At 41.6% G+C, this 17,048-nt stretch overlaps 1 protein-coding gene across 1 annotated transcript in view; it reads left to right on the forward strand.

Moving 5' to 3' along the window:
* LOC101845497 (polycystic kidney disease 2-like 2 protein) overlaps positions 1 to 15,693 on the forward strand; it is a 32,788-nt gene extending 17,095 nt beyond the window's left edge. Inside the window, exons 4-13 of the mRNA XM_035972455.1 lie at positions 5,418 to 5,540; positions 6,591 to 6,762; positions 7,919 to 8,060; positions 8,457 to 8,597; positions 8,981 to 9,133; positions 9,578 to 9,809; positions 10,846 to 10,973; positions 12,239 to 12,335; positions 13,374 to 13,623; positions 14,960 to 15,693. Coding sequence (XP_035828348.1) covers positions 5,418 to 5,540; positions 6,591 to 6,762; positions 7,919 to 8,060; positions 8,457 to 8,597; positions 8,981 to 9,133; positions 9,578 to 9,809; positions 10,846 to 10,973; positions 12,239 to 12,335; positions 13,374 to 13,623; positions 14,960 to 15,693 — 2,172 coding nt within the window. The remainder of the gene's footprint in view (positions 1 to 5,417; positions 5,541 to 6,590; positions 6,763 to 7,918; positions 8,061 to 8,456; positions 8,598 to 8,980; positions 9,134 to 9,577; positions 9,810 to 10,845; positions 10,974 to 12,238; positions 12,336 to 13,373; positions 13,624 to 14,959) is intronic.
* The last annotated feature ends 1,355 nt before the right edge of the window (positions 15,694 to 17,048 follow it).

Raw genomic sequence — 17,048 nt, forward strand, 5'->3', positions numbered from 1 at the left:
TCTCTCTCTCTCTCTCTCTCTCTCTTCCTCTTGCCACTATTATACCAATCCCAAAACCAGGAAAAGATCACTCTAACCCATCAAACCACCGTCCCATAGCCCTTACAAACTGTTTCTGCAAACTTATGGAAAAACTTATTAACAAACGTCTAAGGTGTTTTCTCGAAACCTCAAACTCCTTATCCAATTTCCAATGCAGTTTTCGCAAAAAATCTCTCTACTATTGACCATCTCGTCCGACTTGAAATTTTCATTCGGGAAGCTTTCATTAGGAAAGAGCACCTTGTGGCTATTTTTCTCAACTTAGAAAAAGCCTTCGACACCACATGGTTTTTTAAAAGACCTGCATGACTTGGGCTTACGCGGAAATCTTCGAATTTGTACGAAACTTTTTGAAAGATCGATCATTTCAAGTAAAAGTGGGTTCAACCCTATCAAATTTACACACCCAAGAAGGCGTCCCCCAGGGAAGCATCTTATCGCCGATTCTTTCCGAAATTAAAATCAATTCCATCACAAAAAACCCTTCAAAACAATATTGACTGCTCACTTTACATTGACGACTTCCTGATCTGCTATAAATCCAAATCCAAAATAGATCACATTGAACGTCAGCTTCAGCTTCAACTCCATAAACTGGAAACTTGGGCAAACGGGCACGGGTTCAAATTTTCTACAACAAAAACAAACTGTGTACATTTTTGTCTGTCGCACACCAGATTTATATTTGTTTGGAGAGAAAATTCCTGTAAAAAAACAAGCTCGTTTCCCGGGCGTAATCTTCGACAATAAACTTTCTTTCCTGCCGCACTTGAAAGACCTAAAGACGAGGTGTCAGAGTGCTCTCAACGCCTTAAAAATACTATCCAATCCCGAATGGGGAGGAAATATCGAAATACTTCAACTTTACCGTTCCCTTGTCCGTTCCATGCTGGACTATGCCAGTCCTGTTTACGGATCAGCTAGAAAGTCTTACTCTTACCGTAAAATTTTAGACCCTGTTGAGAACCAAGGCCTTCGCCTTGCCCTAGGTACTTTCTGTACTTCACATGTAGAAAGTTTACAGTCAGAAGCTCATGAACCATCTTTAGAACTTAGAAGGAAAAAACTCTCTTTGCAATACGCTTTGGAACTTAGCTCAGTACCCCAAAAGCCAGCCCACAAATGTTCTTTGGCCTTCCCGTAGATCTAAAAACTCTATCCTCCTTTGGAAATATAATAAGCCCTTTCGGAATAAGAATCCAGAACGATCTCAAAAACATTGATTTTTCTGAAGACATAATCGAGCCCTTTGCCATGTCCAACGTACCTCCATGGCATTTAACCAAACCAAACATAGATACTAGTCTTGAAAAACACAACAAAAAGTCTACAGACTTGATGGCAACGAAACCGTTGACCAATTTGCCAAAGAATTTCTAAAACTACCTGAAAACAAAAATAGTAAAATCCCTTTCTCTGACATGAAACCGAAAGTAAAAGAACACATCACATCCTCCTGGTCCAAAATTAGGAATAAACAAATACACAACAAACTCCATTACATTCAACCGAAACTTACGCTCAGGAAACCACTATCTCTCCTGCGAAGAGAAAAAGTAATTTTTACAAGACTAAAGATAGGACACACGGACGTCACGCTCAAACATTTGCTCGAAGGAGAGGAAGCTCCTTTTTGCTTGGCGTGCAACACAAATTTCACAGTTCGGCACATCCTAACGGAATGTGTCGAATTTACTGATGTTCGTACGAAATATTTTAAATGTAAAGATATTAAGACCCTTTTGGACATCGTAGACCCTAGAAAATTTTTAAGTTATGTAAAAGAAATTGGACTATTTAATAGAATATGAAAATATAATAGTTATCGTTATCGGTGTATATATACATACACTGAAATTAATATTGTATATACAAATGTAAATAAGTCTTTTCCATATTTACAAAAAAATTTATAAATGTTTGTTCGTCTTTTTAGCATAATGAAAATAGTGTGATCGTGTGCGGTTGCGAGCTCCGAAAGACTCTTACTAAAAACACGTCTGATTTTGTAGCGGTGAAACCTGTAGGCCCTTAGATGACCAAAATTGTATCGATAGTGCCGTAAAACATCAACCCAATCAATCAATCTTTTTTAAAATTATCTTTCCAAATCGTCTATTCATCTACAGCTATGAACAAAATGAAAACGATCTGCACTGTTCAGAAGAGAAAGCAATCATCTGAAATGAAAGTTACTTTGTTGCTGTATCCCGCTCCACCCAGATTTCCCTGACAGACAGGGTCAACTTACAACCCGTTACGCCATCTGGCGTTGAGGGCAGCAACAAAGGATCTCCAGCTCTGTCTGTTTTGGGCCACCTTGGTCAACGTTCCCCACGAATAGTTCCAGGACTTCATTTCAGACTCTACTGTTCGACTACAGGTCACTTTGGGTCAAAGTCAAAACAGACCCTCCTTAATGGTCTGAATTTGATCAGCATCGGTGTTAAGCACGCATAACAATTATAATGGCATTTACAGCGTATGTATAGAAGAGGGATATTTGTTATGTTTGTTTGTTTTTTAATATTATTTTTCCGTGTGGTCTGTTCATCTATGATAGAGATAATGCAGTTATGTACAAAGGGAAAACGATCTGTACCGTTCAGAAGAGAAAGCAATCGCCTGAAATGAAAGTTACCTCACAGAGACCAAAAATTGCATCAGAACCATGATTTTGTCACGTTGTTCATCTTAGAATTTGTCAAGGGTATCCAAGTGAGATTCATACCCTCCACATGTCGGTGGCTAAGGGTGATTGACTCTTGATACTGTTGTTTTAATAAGTTACAAAAGTCTTTCAACCTGAGGTGTCGACGTTAACTTCAACGCCATCAAAACATGGGACAACTGAGGAATCTTAGAACTTTGAATAATGTGTTTGTCCGTAAACGAAGTCGGGAAATGTCTGTGCTCGTTTTGAAGAGAGAGAAAACCATTTATGTGGCAGTCGAGACAGGCCAGTCTTCTTTTATATTCGCTTATCATTGGAGCTACTGTCACAAGGTTGTGTATTAATTTTGCGAGAGCGAGAGGGGGGGAGCGAGAGAGAGAGAGAGGGGGGAGGGGGGGAGAGCGAGAGATAGAGCGAGAGATAGAGAGAGATAGAGAGATAGAGAGGGAGAGAGGGGAGAGAGCGAGAGAGAGAGATAGGGAGAGAGATAGGGAGAGAGATAGGGAGAGAGATAGGGAGAGAGATAGGGAGAGAGATAGGGAGAGAGATAGGGAGAGAGATAGGGAGAGAGATAGGGAGAGAGATAGGGAGAGAGATAGAGAGAGGGGGGGGGAGAGGGAGAGAAAGAGAGAAATGCTAAATCTGACTTTGGCTAATGCGCTTTCACAGACTAAAGTTTTCAACCTCGGACCAATCTGGAGGATCCAGATGAGTTTCATAATCACAGTGTGTTGTCGGTGACCCAAAACTGAATGCATGTTATAGTTATTACTGTTTTGTAAAGGTAATAACTTTGATTCATTCAGCTTTGTGTATCGACCTTGACTCTGCAGCCATAAAAATTAGTGAAACGATTGGATTAGCACAGGACAGTTAAAATATTATCTAGGGATTTTAAGTCCATTCACAGAAAGACTTGCTTCAAGTGATGTTTTCAATATACATGCACGGCATCTGTGATTGGATGATAAGTGTGTTTTTTTTTAACGAAGTGGTCTGTTCATCTATGGTAGAGATGATACAGCTTTGTACAAAAGGAAAGCGATCTGTACTGTTCAGAAGAGAAAGCAATTGCCTGAAAAGAAAGTTACCTCACAGAGACCAAAAATTGCATCAGAACCATGATTTTGTCACGCTTTTCATCTTTGAATTGATCAAGGGTATCCAGATGAGATTCATACCCTCCACATGTCGGTGGCTAAGGGTGATTGACTCTTGATACTGTTGTTTTAATAAGTTAAAAAAAAGTCTGTCAACCTGAGGTATGGAGGTTAACTTCTACGCCATCAAAACATGGGACAACTGAGGAATCTTAGAACTTCGAATAATGTGTTTGTCCGTAAAGGTAAACGAAGTCGGGAAATGTCTGTGCTCGTTTTGAAGAGAGAGAAAACCATTTATGTGGCAGTCGAGACAGGCCAGTCTTCTTTAAAAATGAGTAAATGTGGAGAAATTTGAAAAGAACTGTTATCGCTTAACATAGAGATAGAGATAGAGAGATAGATAGTTAGATCGAGAGATCGAGAGATATAGAGATAGATAGAGGGAGATAAAGGGACATAATGGGAGGCTAAAATCTTCTGACTTTTGTTGATGCGTTTTTACAAACTTCAGGTTTCACCCTCTGATCCAGATATGTTTCACAATCTCAAAATGTCTTCGGTAACCCAAGAGTCGACGTATTTAGTCAATGTTTATCACCTGTATTGATTATTTTCGTTTTGCTTTGGTTATCAATCTTGACCTTACATCTACAAAAATTACTGAAACGGTTGGACTAGCACTAAACATGACCATTATTGTGTAGATGTGCTTCTCTTTGCTCAAATTCAGACTCAAGCAGTGAATATTCGAAAAAAAATGTTGTCAAAGGAGGTTTCGTCCTCAACCCCCGAAGGTCGGGGGGATATAAATACACCCACTGCTCCGCCAGCATGAGGTGCAATCCCTTCAAAGGTGAAATGTTACCCTTGAACACCTAAGCTCAGGGGCGCAGGGGTGACATTTGCTTAGGTGTATCGTCTGCCTTCTATCGTCTTTCTTCCTTTCATCCTTCCCCGAGCTGACCGGGGAAGAGAACAAAAATAGTTGGCTGTCCCATCAACAGGATGTGTAACCCCCGCTGATGGGATGCCACTCGTTCGTTACTAGCTCTTTGACATGGGGGTGGCATCTTTGGTCCGTACTTGCTATGTCTTCTGTCCATCTGTCTTTCTTTCCGATCTGTCGACTGAAGGTCTGGTCAAGCAAAAAATGGACCCCGAATCCCCGCAGCGCGAGGCACCCTGTTGACCATGGGGTGCAACCCGTTAGACCGGAGAAGGGGGTCCTGGTGGCTGAGGTGTGGCTTACCTCACCAACACGCAACTTTGGCCCTGGAGTCAAGACGGGCAGGTGCAGCGGCCTACTGCACTCAACCGATTATGACTGGTTGATTGAACCGGTTTCTTGGCCAATCTTGGTTGGAAGGCGAGATTTATTGCCGTCAGATTGGGAGTATACCTCCAGGCTAGCCCTGACACCAGCTCTGGACTTCCGAGCGGTGTCCCCTTACTGGACTCGGTGGCGGGTGGTGAGCCCTGGAGATGAATATAAACGTATAATACATGGATCATAACATTATTTCTCCCCCTGTTTTCTACCTACCCGTTTTCCCCCACGTCATTTACAATGTCTGAGTCGTTTCACATTCACTCCCAAGGTGCTGTTCTATGTCGTGTATTTGCTGTTACTCCTGCTCACAGCCATCAACAGCCGTGACCAGAGGGCATTTGGGTACAGACAGGGAACCCTCACCGCCCTCCAAGGAGATCGAGTCATGAAGGTTGGTATCAATATCAGGGAAATGTCCATTTAACCCCTCATCCCGCTTTTTTTTTTCAAAACTTGAAATAGTTAAAAATATTTCGCACATGACATCACGGCAATCTGTTGCTTTATTTGTTTAAATTTATTTATTTATTATTATTTTTTTTTATTATTATTATTATTTTATTTTTTTTATTTTTTATTTTTATTTTTTTATTTTTTTTTTTTTTTGGGGGGGGGGGGTAAGCGTTTTACGGCGCTCGTAACTGCGTAAGCTAATATATGAGCGTGCGGACACACCAAACATTTTTAATTGGTAGCAAATTTTGAATTTTGCCCGGGTGGCTGCCGAAGCCTACTCTCATCGATTTTTTTTTACCTCCAAGGGATCTTTAACGAGCGTAACTTGCGCACGGGACCTCCGAGATTTTTCGCTCTTGTGCGAGAAGTTTATGTGTAGATAATTCCAACCAGAAGATCAGGGGTGCGGCTGAAAGACAGCAGTAAGAAGGTGCCAAGGAGAAGCAGTAGACAGGCTGCAGGAAGAGTTCAGGGGGCAAATATGTGAGGGAGTGAGGGAAGAAAGTGGAGACGAAAGCAGACGACAGAATATTGCAAGAGAGAAGGAAAGAAAGTGAAAGGAGACAATTTTAGAGAAAACTTTCAAGTCGCTACCCGGATTCGAACCTCGGACCTTTGAATGGCAAACATCTTAACCTCTAGGCCATGAGTGCCCCCCAATCTGTGGTTTTAAGAAGAAAAGGAGACCCGAAAAGTTCGTTGTTGGTCTAGTTAGATCCAAAAAGAAGGCTCAAGATTACTTTTACGACTATGTGTATAAATTCTTTACTTGCAAGTTTCGTTTCGAAACGTTGCGACACATACGGTATTTGATGAGTACGTAATGTGGCCTGATGTTCTATTTCTGGTTCAGTTTTGCTTTTGGCCTAGCCTGCATCGTGGCAAGATTATTGTTAATGATGTCCAAAAAAAATCAACTAGCATATCGAAGAAAAGTATAAATTGAGGAAATCATTCTAGAAAATGAGTTTCTCCTCATTTCCAGGTTACCGTCCCCGAAGACATGTGGCAATGGATGGAACAGACCCTCATTCCGTTCCTCTACCCACAACGCGACTGGAGTGGTCAGAAGATGTCCCCGAAGACTGCACTTGTCTCTACAATGGCGTCATACAAACTGGGGCCCGTCAGAATAAGGCAACATAGAGCTAGGAACGGTACGCTTGCTGCCAATTTCTTTGAATTTCAGGTTTGTTTGTTTGCTTGACTATTCTGACAAATAAGTCACAAGTCCCTGTTCTACCCCCCCTCCCCCCCCCCCCCCCAAAAAAAAAAAAAAAAAAAAACAAACCAATTGATCAATGGCTATTATTCGTTTTCGTATTGCTTACTCCCACTGTAATCTCATTTGTGACAGCTCTTCCGTACTCGTGTCTTCGAAAAGTCAGGTTGTAGTTGTATCCCCCCGACATGGATAACAATATTTTAGTTAGATTATACTTTCCATCATTATGGGCTCCTTTGGGTTTTTTCACTTTTTTTCTGTTGACCTCATTCAGTTAAATAGAACTGTGGACGTTGTCATAATAATGTTATGTGATGGTTTATTGTTAGTAATGCATGGTATGCGTAGGTATTGTATGTATATGGGAATGGATCTTATTCCTCTTGAGTGTGTACGTGCGAATAGTCCAAGGAATCCTTGCCTGCATTTCAAGTGTTTGTAATAGAACTATTGAATGGTGTACCTAAATATTATTTGGTTTTAAACACGTGTAGTCCATTGGCGTGTGTGAGGTAACGGTTAGGCCCTTTAGAGTCGCACACAGAAAACCTGAGTTCGATTCCCACGTCTCTCTCTCTCTCTCTCTCTCTCTCTCTCTCTCTCTCTCTCTCTCTCTTTCTTCTGGCGCTGGCGATGCCGACAGCACGCAGGAACTCAACACTTGCCCGGGGGTCCTTAAAAAGTGCTGAAACGTCCCAGCAGACGGGTTGTGGCACAATAGTTGGCGGGACATCTCAGGAACACATTATCCATAGTTTCGTCCTCCTCCTTACAGGCTCGACTGGACGGATCTGGGTTGTCTGCTGGCGCGATTCCCACGTAGGCGGGGGAGGGGGGATTTTTATCGAGTATCTCCGTCCGACAGCCGGGGTATTGTATCCCTCTGAGCCCGAGGTGACCCTGACAAGCGAGGTCGATCTAAATTGTGTTGGTTGGTGTGTTAAAAACCTTTTATTTATTTTTTAAAAAACATAATCCACCTCTTGTTAATTATGCTTAATTACAGCAAGATAACTCGTGATATTGTGAAGAAGATAGCCAATTAACTTTTTTTGACATTCTATTTCGTCTCTTTTTCTTACCTCTAGATTCATGTACGCACCCCAAAATGGCCAAAATGAACGTTAGATGCGTGTTGGGATGGTCATCCTCGCATCGGGACTGGAACGATTACGACCCCATGTGGAATCCAAAACCTCAAAAAGAAGCCAGAGTGGTTCATAGAAAAAAGTAAACAAACGTTATTCATCAAGAGGCAACGTAGATTTGAAGTAATAAATTCACTGTTATCAACAAACGCACGCCCGCATGCACAAACAGGGAGTGAGAGAGGGAAGGGCGGAGGGGGGAGAGGGGAGAAAAGAGTGAGGTAGAAAGAGTAAGATAGAGAGATAGAAAGAGAGGGTTAGAAGAAAAGAGATAGAAAGAGATTGATAGAAAGAGAGAAAGGGGGAGAGAAAGGAGAGGGATCGAGAAAGAGGTGGGGGGGGGGGTTGATTGATTTCTGCTTTGTTTCCAGACATAAGAAATACATGTACTCCACAAAGTACATAATATTTGGTTTTCGAGTGTTTGCGTCCATCTTCCACTTCTCCTTCAAACAGGCACTGTGGTGTTTCCCCACAGATCTCCGTGGGAATACCAAGGCTGGTGGGTGGTAGGCGGAGTGCCCATCAATGGAGAGCTCGGCGTTTACCCGCCAGGGGGTTACTTGGTCAAACTGAACAAAGACCGTAAAAAAACAGAGGCCCTAGTCAAAAAGCTCAAGTAAGCAGATATACTAGTTTCTTTACAGGGTCTGGGAGTAAAGAGGCTAGACTTTTTGTTCCTGTTTTGCCAAATCTGATTTTTGTACCTAAAAAATAGCCTTGAAAGAAGAGAGGGAAAAGGTGGGTGGAGGAAAGGAAAGGAACCGTTACCGGGTACCATAATTTAGCTACCTGATATAGCTGAGTGACTCCTACCATATTCCATATCTGTACCTGATGTTTGGAGTGGGAGTTGTTTTGTTAAGCTCCTCTATTTTTGCCTATAGATGCCTCAACTGAGCTCCCTTTTGAGTCTATATGGGGTTGAAAGTGACATGAAAACCGTTTGTTAATACTAGCACGGAATGTATTGCTTTCTTAGTTTTTACCCTTTTCCCCCAGATCTCAGTCTTGGGTGGACGAGCGTTCTCGAATGGTCGTCATAGAACTTACGCTGTACTCTCAGAACGCTAACCTGTTCGCCATGGTCACTGCACTCTTCGAGTTTCAGGAAGCTAAGGTCATCAAGGGCAAGCTGTATCTACACCCTTTCAGGTCGCTACTTGTTCAATTAAACGTTACTGTTCGATTAATATGTATGTATTGAAATCATGATGATAATTTTAGTTTCCCCTCAACGAACTAAAAGTATCCTTATACTGGGAATTAGCCTTTTTACACTAAAATACATTATAGTTCTTTTTACGTAATGAAATCAGTTTCGTAGTTCAAGAATCTAAAAAAAAAAAACTGCCTCCAGTGAGCAATACCTCTACTCTGCAGAGAATAAATCCCAAGCTACGGTCAGTCTGTACAAAATTGTAACAATTACACCTAAAACGAAATAAGCAAAGAAGTTTTTACACTCACCTTTCATTACATTACATAACAGACGTGCAAATAACACCGTTGACATACCTTGCACCGTGTTGATATACAAGTATAAAGCAAACGAAAAGAAGACACCAAAAACTGTTCTTGGTTTGACTTGCTCAACAGACTATTTTCTTATCTTGGCGGTTACCCTGCAGCCAAAATCGTGTGTGACATGCTTGTGTACATGGCTTTGGCCTGGTTTGGCATCAGACAAGTGGACAAGATTATATCTGAGCGTCTGAAATACTTCAAACAGATCTGGAATATTTTGGAGTTTGTGAACTTGTTGACGTCAGTGACAGCTATTGTGCTCTATGTTGGCCGGCATATTGTCACGGAAAAGATGGTAGAGACCGTAAGAAAGATTGGGCTCAAAGGTAAGGGAGTTCATTTCTATAACTGATGGGTGGAGGAAGTGGTGTGGGGGAAAGGTTGGAGGGATACGTTCAAGAGGTACCAAATATGTGTACAAAACATGCCAGGGATGGGTCTTTTATGTAATTTGGGTGAAGAGGAGGGTAGGAAGCTCTAAAATGTAAGGGGTCATGTTTTATGTAAAAAATATAGTTCTGAAAAGTGTCTGAAAGATATGTGAATGAATATGAAAGATTTTGTAATTAAATAAATATCTCTATAAACTGTGAAATTATCAGAAATAGATCTACACATAAAAGGTTAGAATGCTGTGTATGCGTTCACGTGCTAGTGGTAAATGAATTAAAATATGAATTAAATGAGTTTAAAAAACGATAACAACTTGTCTGAAAGGTAAGGGCGAATAGAGTCATAATGTGAGAGAGACTTGAGAAGCGTACAGGGTCTCAGAAGAGATAACTGAAGTGTGGTTTGTTTGTTTTTTATCTCTTTTTATCTACAACAAAGGCGATTTCTACAACTTCCAGACCCTGGCTTTATGGGATGAGTTATTCGGATACCTAATATCCTTTGTATGCTTCCTTTCCACTTTGCAGGTGAGTGTTTTTTATCTTTTGATTTATTGTGTGTAAAAGGAGTGGGGGGGGGCAATTCCAACACTGTGAGGTCATTTATGAGATATCCTAAGAACAATTGTCCAAAAACTGCAAGAAACTCAAAATGGCTTGAGATTTTCCTATTTACTGCGTGTTTAATTGTAGAGGACTGCAAAAGCAATGATATACATATTTGATATACGTAACATGGTGTCATAGTATATGTTATATATATATATGAACACACATGAGATGCGTCAGAAAAAATAGGCTTTACTTTATAGATAAAAGCGTGTGCCGCCGAGTGCTGCTCTCCATTTTGAAGCAAAGGTTATAATTGGTTCTAATTTTGACAGCAAAACTGCTCTAGTGGGCTGTAAACCCGTGGAAAGTGGAAAATTGAGTTTTGTCTTTTCACAGGTTTTGCATTTGTTGCGGTTCAACCGCCGTATGGCTGTCCTGGGATCAACGTTGAAGACTGCGGCCAGTGACCTCTCTGGGTTTGCTCTCGTGTTCTTCGTGGTTTTCCTCGCCTTCGTTTCTTTCAGGTCAGACACTAATGGATAGTGGGATATGTGAAGTCTTATTGGTTTGTTGTTGTTGCTGTTTTGTGGGGGGGGGGGGGGTTCTAAATATATCGGGGGGCTCTCGTGGCCTTGAGGTTAAGGTGTTGGCCTCTCATTCAAAGGTCCCGGGTTCGATTCCGGGTAGCGACCAAACAATTTTCTTCTCTAAAATTGTCTCCTTTCACATCCTTTCCTGATCTCTAACAATGTTCTGTTGTCTGCTTTCATTTCCACTTTCTGCCCCCACCCCCTCACCTCCTTTGCCCCCTCCTCTGGGCTCCTGACACTTTCTGCAGCCTTTCTACTGCTACCCCTTGGCTCCTCCTAACTGCTGTCTTTCTGCCACACCCCTGATCTTCTGGTAGAAAAGATCTACACCTAGCCTTCTCGGACAAGGGCGAAAAATCTCGGAGGGCCCGTGTGCAAGTTGCGCACGTTAAAGATCCCTTGGTGGTCTAAAATCGATAAGAGTAGGCTTCGGCCGCCACCCGGGCAAAATTCAAAATTTCCTACCAACGAAAAGGTATTAGGTGTGCCCCGCGCGCTCATATGACCTTATGCAGTTGCGAGCGCCGTAAAACCCTATACTAAACAAACATAAATATATCGAATAATTTATAAAAGCTAAATGGCTGGACAAATACGAGTAGCTCTACCTGGTTTACAGAGAATATATTTTTAATTTAGAAACAAAACGAAATTTGCTGAAATAGACTCCACTTGGGTCTCCTCTCACAAGAACTAAAAGAGAAAGACTTTTTAACCCATGCTTGCGGGGTGTGAAAAAAATTGTTCAATTTATTTTATGTCACACGTTGCTTGAAAATAAAATACATAAAGCTTTTGTGAAAACAGATGCCTTTTGAAAACGCTCCTACTTGTTATTAGCCAGTTCACTTCCTCCTTCACTTTGAAGTAGGCTAGCTGAACTTATAAGGCTCTCTCTCTCTCTCTCTCTCTCTCTGTCTCTCTCTCTGTCTCTCTCTCTCTCTCTGTCTCTCTCTCTCTCTCTCTCTCCCTCTCCCTCCCTCTCTCTCCCTCTCTCCCTCTCTCTCTCACCCTATCTATCTCTTTTATTGTCTCTCTCACCCTCTCTATGTCTCTCACCCTCTCTATGTCTCTCACTCTCTCTAACTATCTCTCTCTCAGTCTCATCTTTCTCTGTATGTTAGATGGAGCGAAGCGGGTGGCAGAGGTATTCCCAGACCTGACCAAAAACAAAACTTTTTGTGTTATTCCTTCCTCAGTTACACCACGTTTGGCCGGGTTTTGGCTCCGTTCCGCAGTGTGGTCGCTTCTATCGAATCACTATTTGTCGTGGCCCTTGGGGATTTTGACTACGATGTAAGTGAATAAGAACGTACGTTCATCTTAAAGCCTCGTTTCTACAGATTAGACCATAATTATTTCAGGCTCCCTTGATCGAACCTGAACAATTCTCTAAGGAATAGTGGTGGTAGGACTACGCCTGCTGTGTAGTGGTAAGGCGCTTTGCCTTTCCTCGCAGGAGACCTGAGTTCGATACCCATGTCAGGAGGATTTGTATCGAGTATCCCGGTCTTCCTGCTGGGGTGTTGTATTCTTCTCAGCTTGGGTTGACTCTGACAGTCACGCTCGAAGCCTGCCTCCTAAATAGTTTAAATTGTGTTAACGGGACGTAAAAACACAAACAATTTGGTTCTAATATATACAGGAGTATGGTAGTTAACTCTAATTACACAGTCAGAAGTGCATTCTCTTTTCATGGAGGAAAATACACTCCCCTGTGTTCATAAGTACTTTAGTGATACCATATTCAACGTAATATATTCATATGTTATTGTCTGTCTACTTTTGATCCTTCCTCAGGCTACAATCACTAGCAACTGAGTTGAGTAAACTACCTTAAATTGAAATTAACCAATGTACGAAAAAAATGAAAGCGAGAGGGGAAACTTTCACTCTAACTAACCTGTTGGCGCTCAAATGACCAAAATTGTGTCTATAGTGCCGTAAAACATCTACTCAATCAATCATTAACTCTAACCTGGAGAGTATAGCACGTTATTTTCTCCTGGATGTTATTGACGGAGACCACTGGTTGACCCTTCTACTTTCCACCCCCTCTATTGTGTTTGTATGTTTAGTTTGCTCTTTCTCTGCATTTAGTGGCCGCTGTTGTATTGACGTCCTTCTTTATACTGGAAGCTAACATAACATTTGTGGGTGATAGGAGGGTAGTTTGGAATGGTTTGCTCCTTTTTTTTCGTACAAGACATCTATCGTCCTTATATCTCCTTTTTGTGTTTGATAATATCTGTGCGTAATCTTCGGTACTTATTTGACTTAATGTATTACAAATGCCTTTAAACTTACTAAAAACAAAAACATTCTCTGACCCAGGCTCTGAGCCACGTGAATCGAGTGTTTGCGCCTTTGTTCCTCTTCCTCTACATGACGTTCATCGTCTTCATCCTCATCAACATGCTTGTTACCATTCTCATGGACGCCTTCTCCGAGGTGCGGGATGACGTCAGTAAACAACCAAATGACTACGAGCTTATGGACTACATCGTTGCCAGGGCAAGGGGCTTTCTGTGGACCTTCACCCCATTTAAGAAATTCTGCGGCGCGGCGAGAAAAATCAGAGGTGGTTTGTATAATTTTGACTACAGGAAATGTTACGTGTGTGTGTGTGTGTGTGTGTGTGTGTGTGTGTGTGTGTGTGTGTGTGTGTGTGTGTGTGTGTGCGTGCGTGCGTATGTGTATGCGTGTGTGTATGCGTGTATGTGTGCGTATGTGTATGTGTATGCGTGTGTGAGTATGTGTATGTGTATGTGTGTGCGTGCTCGTGCGTTCGTGCGTTCGTGGGTGAATGGGGTAAGTGTTTTGAGTTTGGCAGTATATGCGTTTGTGTGTTTTGTGAGCACAGGTGTATTTGTGAGTCTGCGAGTTAGGAGAAAAGGGGACGGGGGGGGGGGGCATGCGTGAGTTTGAGTGCATACATGATGTATTTGTGAGAGTGTGGGTTTTTGTTTATTTATTATGGCACAGAAGGGAGGTGGTGTCTGTTTGTAAAACAAGTGATTCACCCCCTTCAAGATCTCAGCTCCAGTTCAGTGATTAGATTCACACGTTCGGCTGTAAATTGTCTTGTGCCAGGGGTGGATGACTGTCTAAAGTACTTTAATACTGTTTGTCTTTCAGGGAACTAAAATGTTGCTTTCTTGAACTCACGCACGAATGTTGCTTTCAGCTAAAGAGTTTTTTTAAAAAGATACTCTGACGCCAAGCTTTATTTATATTGTGTCGATAGTGCCGTAAAACATCTACTCAATCAAGCAAATCGCCACGCTTTATTTCATTTGCTATAAAATTGGAGATGTTACATTTAAAAAATGTTTCATACTACCATTCAGGGGTTCGAACCTCAGCTTGGTCCGACATTGTGTCCTTGGGAAAGGCACTTTACACGATTTTCCCATTTGGCTCGATCCTTTTGGAGATGGACAGTTAACTCGGGAGGGGGGGGTCCTGCCTCTTAACCTCTTAAATAACCTAATAGTGTTGATAGGAGCGTTAAACCTCGATCTATACCATTTCACCATTTTTATATAACCATAATACGCATACTTAAGATACTTTGTACACAGACTTGGAAAATAATAATTTATTTAATGTTCAATAAATAATACTTCCCTGTCTAAAAGAAGTAAAATGTTTGAGCAGAACTGCCACGTTTCCGTTTTCCGACTGTCTTTAGATAAAAAGTAGACATTGCCGTTTACATGACAAATGAAGAATGCTACTTTAGTGAATTGAAATCGCTTCGTGTCACGTCATGTCACCAGCTAATGACGCATGTCTCAAACAGAAAAACTATATCTTACTTGCATGCAAAGCAGCACTAAAATAAGTGTCTCAATTAAGAATGTTTCTTCAAAGTGGATGGGTTTTTATTTTGTTTTGTTTTGTTTTTCTTCTTTCAGTTTCTCACAATGCTTCCAAAAGTGAGACCCCAGCCACAACGCAAATCGAAGTTAACTCAAAGCCTGCTACGAAGAGAAGAATTCGTCCGAGAGGCGAAGCTCGTTCTAAAGCCCAGTTCCATATCGCAATGATTCATTCGCGACTGGACAGTTTGCAAACTAAGCTGGATACCATAGGAAAGTCATACGCAATGGAAAATCGTGAACTTGATTTATTCCAGCTGCCTGATGCTGAAAGAACACACCGCCATCAAAGTTCACAAAGGTTGAAGTCAAATCAGGATGCTACGGTTGATTGTCTGTCAGAAAATGTTGAAAAATCCACAGTGATACAAAACCAAGCAGCACATGACCAGTCTCCCGTAGATCGAACTCAAAGTGACACCATCGATGGTGAAAGAGGGATGCAATTGCTTCCATCACTCGAAACCGGAATTAGTTATCCGGCATCCAGTTCGGAATCTCCACTGGACGACGAAGCAGACAATTTCATCTTCGAAAAGGAAGACGATATAACGATACAAGAGACATCGCTGAATCTCACAAAGGTAAGACTTGAGGATACGTTGAAGTCTACGGGCAGCCTGGATACCGATGTCGATGTTTTTGGAGTGACCCTGGATCAGCTGGAGAACTACGAACTTAGTCCAGATAAAGCCGATCATGTCGTACCGAAAGGAAGAAATCAGAGTGCTGGAATTGCCAGGTTTTTGTCGGAGACTGAACTATTGTAGCATAGCTTCTGTAGTATCAACTTGCAAAAATGTTGTGGAAATTAGGGAACATGTTTCTTTTTAACAATGCATATTTTCGTCAAAAGTATTTATAGGTAGGTTTATATATCTCTTATGCATTTTGGAAAATTGCAACCCTCACCCACTCAGGTTTCATGGAAGGATAATGATGAAGTAATGTTGTAGTCAGAAAACGATACATTTAGCTGTCAATTCCAAGCTTGTGGGTGTGGTTAAGAGCTCAAGTGTGTGTGTGTGTGTGTGTGTGTGTGTGTGTGTGTGTGTGTGTGTGTGTGTGTGTGTGTGTGTGTATTTGTGTGTGTGTGTGTGTGTGTGTGTGTGTGTGTGTGTGTGTGTGTGTGTGTGTGTGTGTGTGTGTGTGTGTGTGTGTGTGTGTGTGTGTGAGTGAGGGGGAGGCGGGAGGCACGAAGAATCTGCTTACAAACAACGCATTGATAACGACTCTAGCTCAAACTATAATCTAGATAGGGCGGACGGTAAAGGCGCATACTGGATATATTGACTACATCTCATGAAGTGAAGTTGTTATTGTCCTATACCCCGTGCCCCCCCCCCCCCTCCCTTTTCTTTGATGAGCTACCTTACTTGAAAGCATCGATTATACTTTGACATGGAGCGGGTAGTTGTGCTGGGCGTTCGGTGTCGTTTTATGTGATACTGTTGTCCTGATCAGTGCCCTTAGAGCCCTTAGAGCCCTTTATTGATCAGATTTGCAGCAATGTCCTACTCTGTTTATATCACTAGACTTTGCATATTGTTGGCGGCGCAGTTACTTTGAGTAATCTGACATCTATTTTTTAATTACTTCTGTTAAAAGTTGTTTGGTTGATTGTTGTTTTTTTTATAATTTGGAAGCTCTTAGAAGACCATGGATTCATTTTGTTGGATTTGTTCAGTAATGAAAATCGTGTCATAAACCCATTAACTTTGCAATAAGTGAAAATAAAAGTAGATCTACATACAAAATAAAAATTAAAACATAGTGATTGTTTTGATCTGGGGGGTTTTCTTTTAATTACATTTGTGTGTTTTAAACTATTGAAGACGGGATCCTTCTTGAGAACTTTTATGAGGGGTGGGAGTGTGTGTTGGGAGGAGGGTCATTGTGTAGCGAAAGTAAGCCACGAAAATGGAATGGTGAAAAATCTGAGTCTGAGGTAGGACGCTATATCCTTGTATGAGAAACTCTTTGTTTCTAAAATTAGTTCACCCGGCAGCAAATGGGTGTTTGGTACTTTGTACAGACATGATAGTTGTAGGCACACAAAATTTTATGACAGATTTTTATTTCGTTTCATTTTGGCCGAGGGGTTTTTTCTTGCGGTTTCTAATGG

This window comes from Aplysia californica, unplaced genomic scaffold, assembly GCF_000002075.1.
Source record: "Aplysia californica isolate F4 #8 unplaced genomic scaffold, AplCal3.0 scaffold00698, whole genome shotgun sequence".
NCBI lineage: Eukaryota > Metazoa > Mollusca > Gastropoda > Aplysiida > Aplysiidae > Aplysia > Aplysia californica.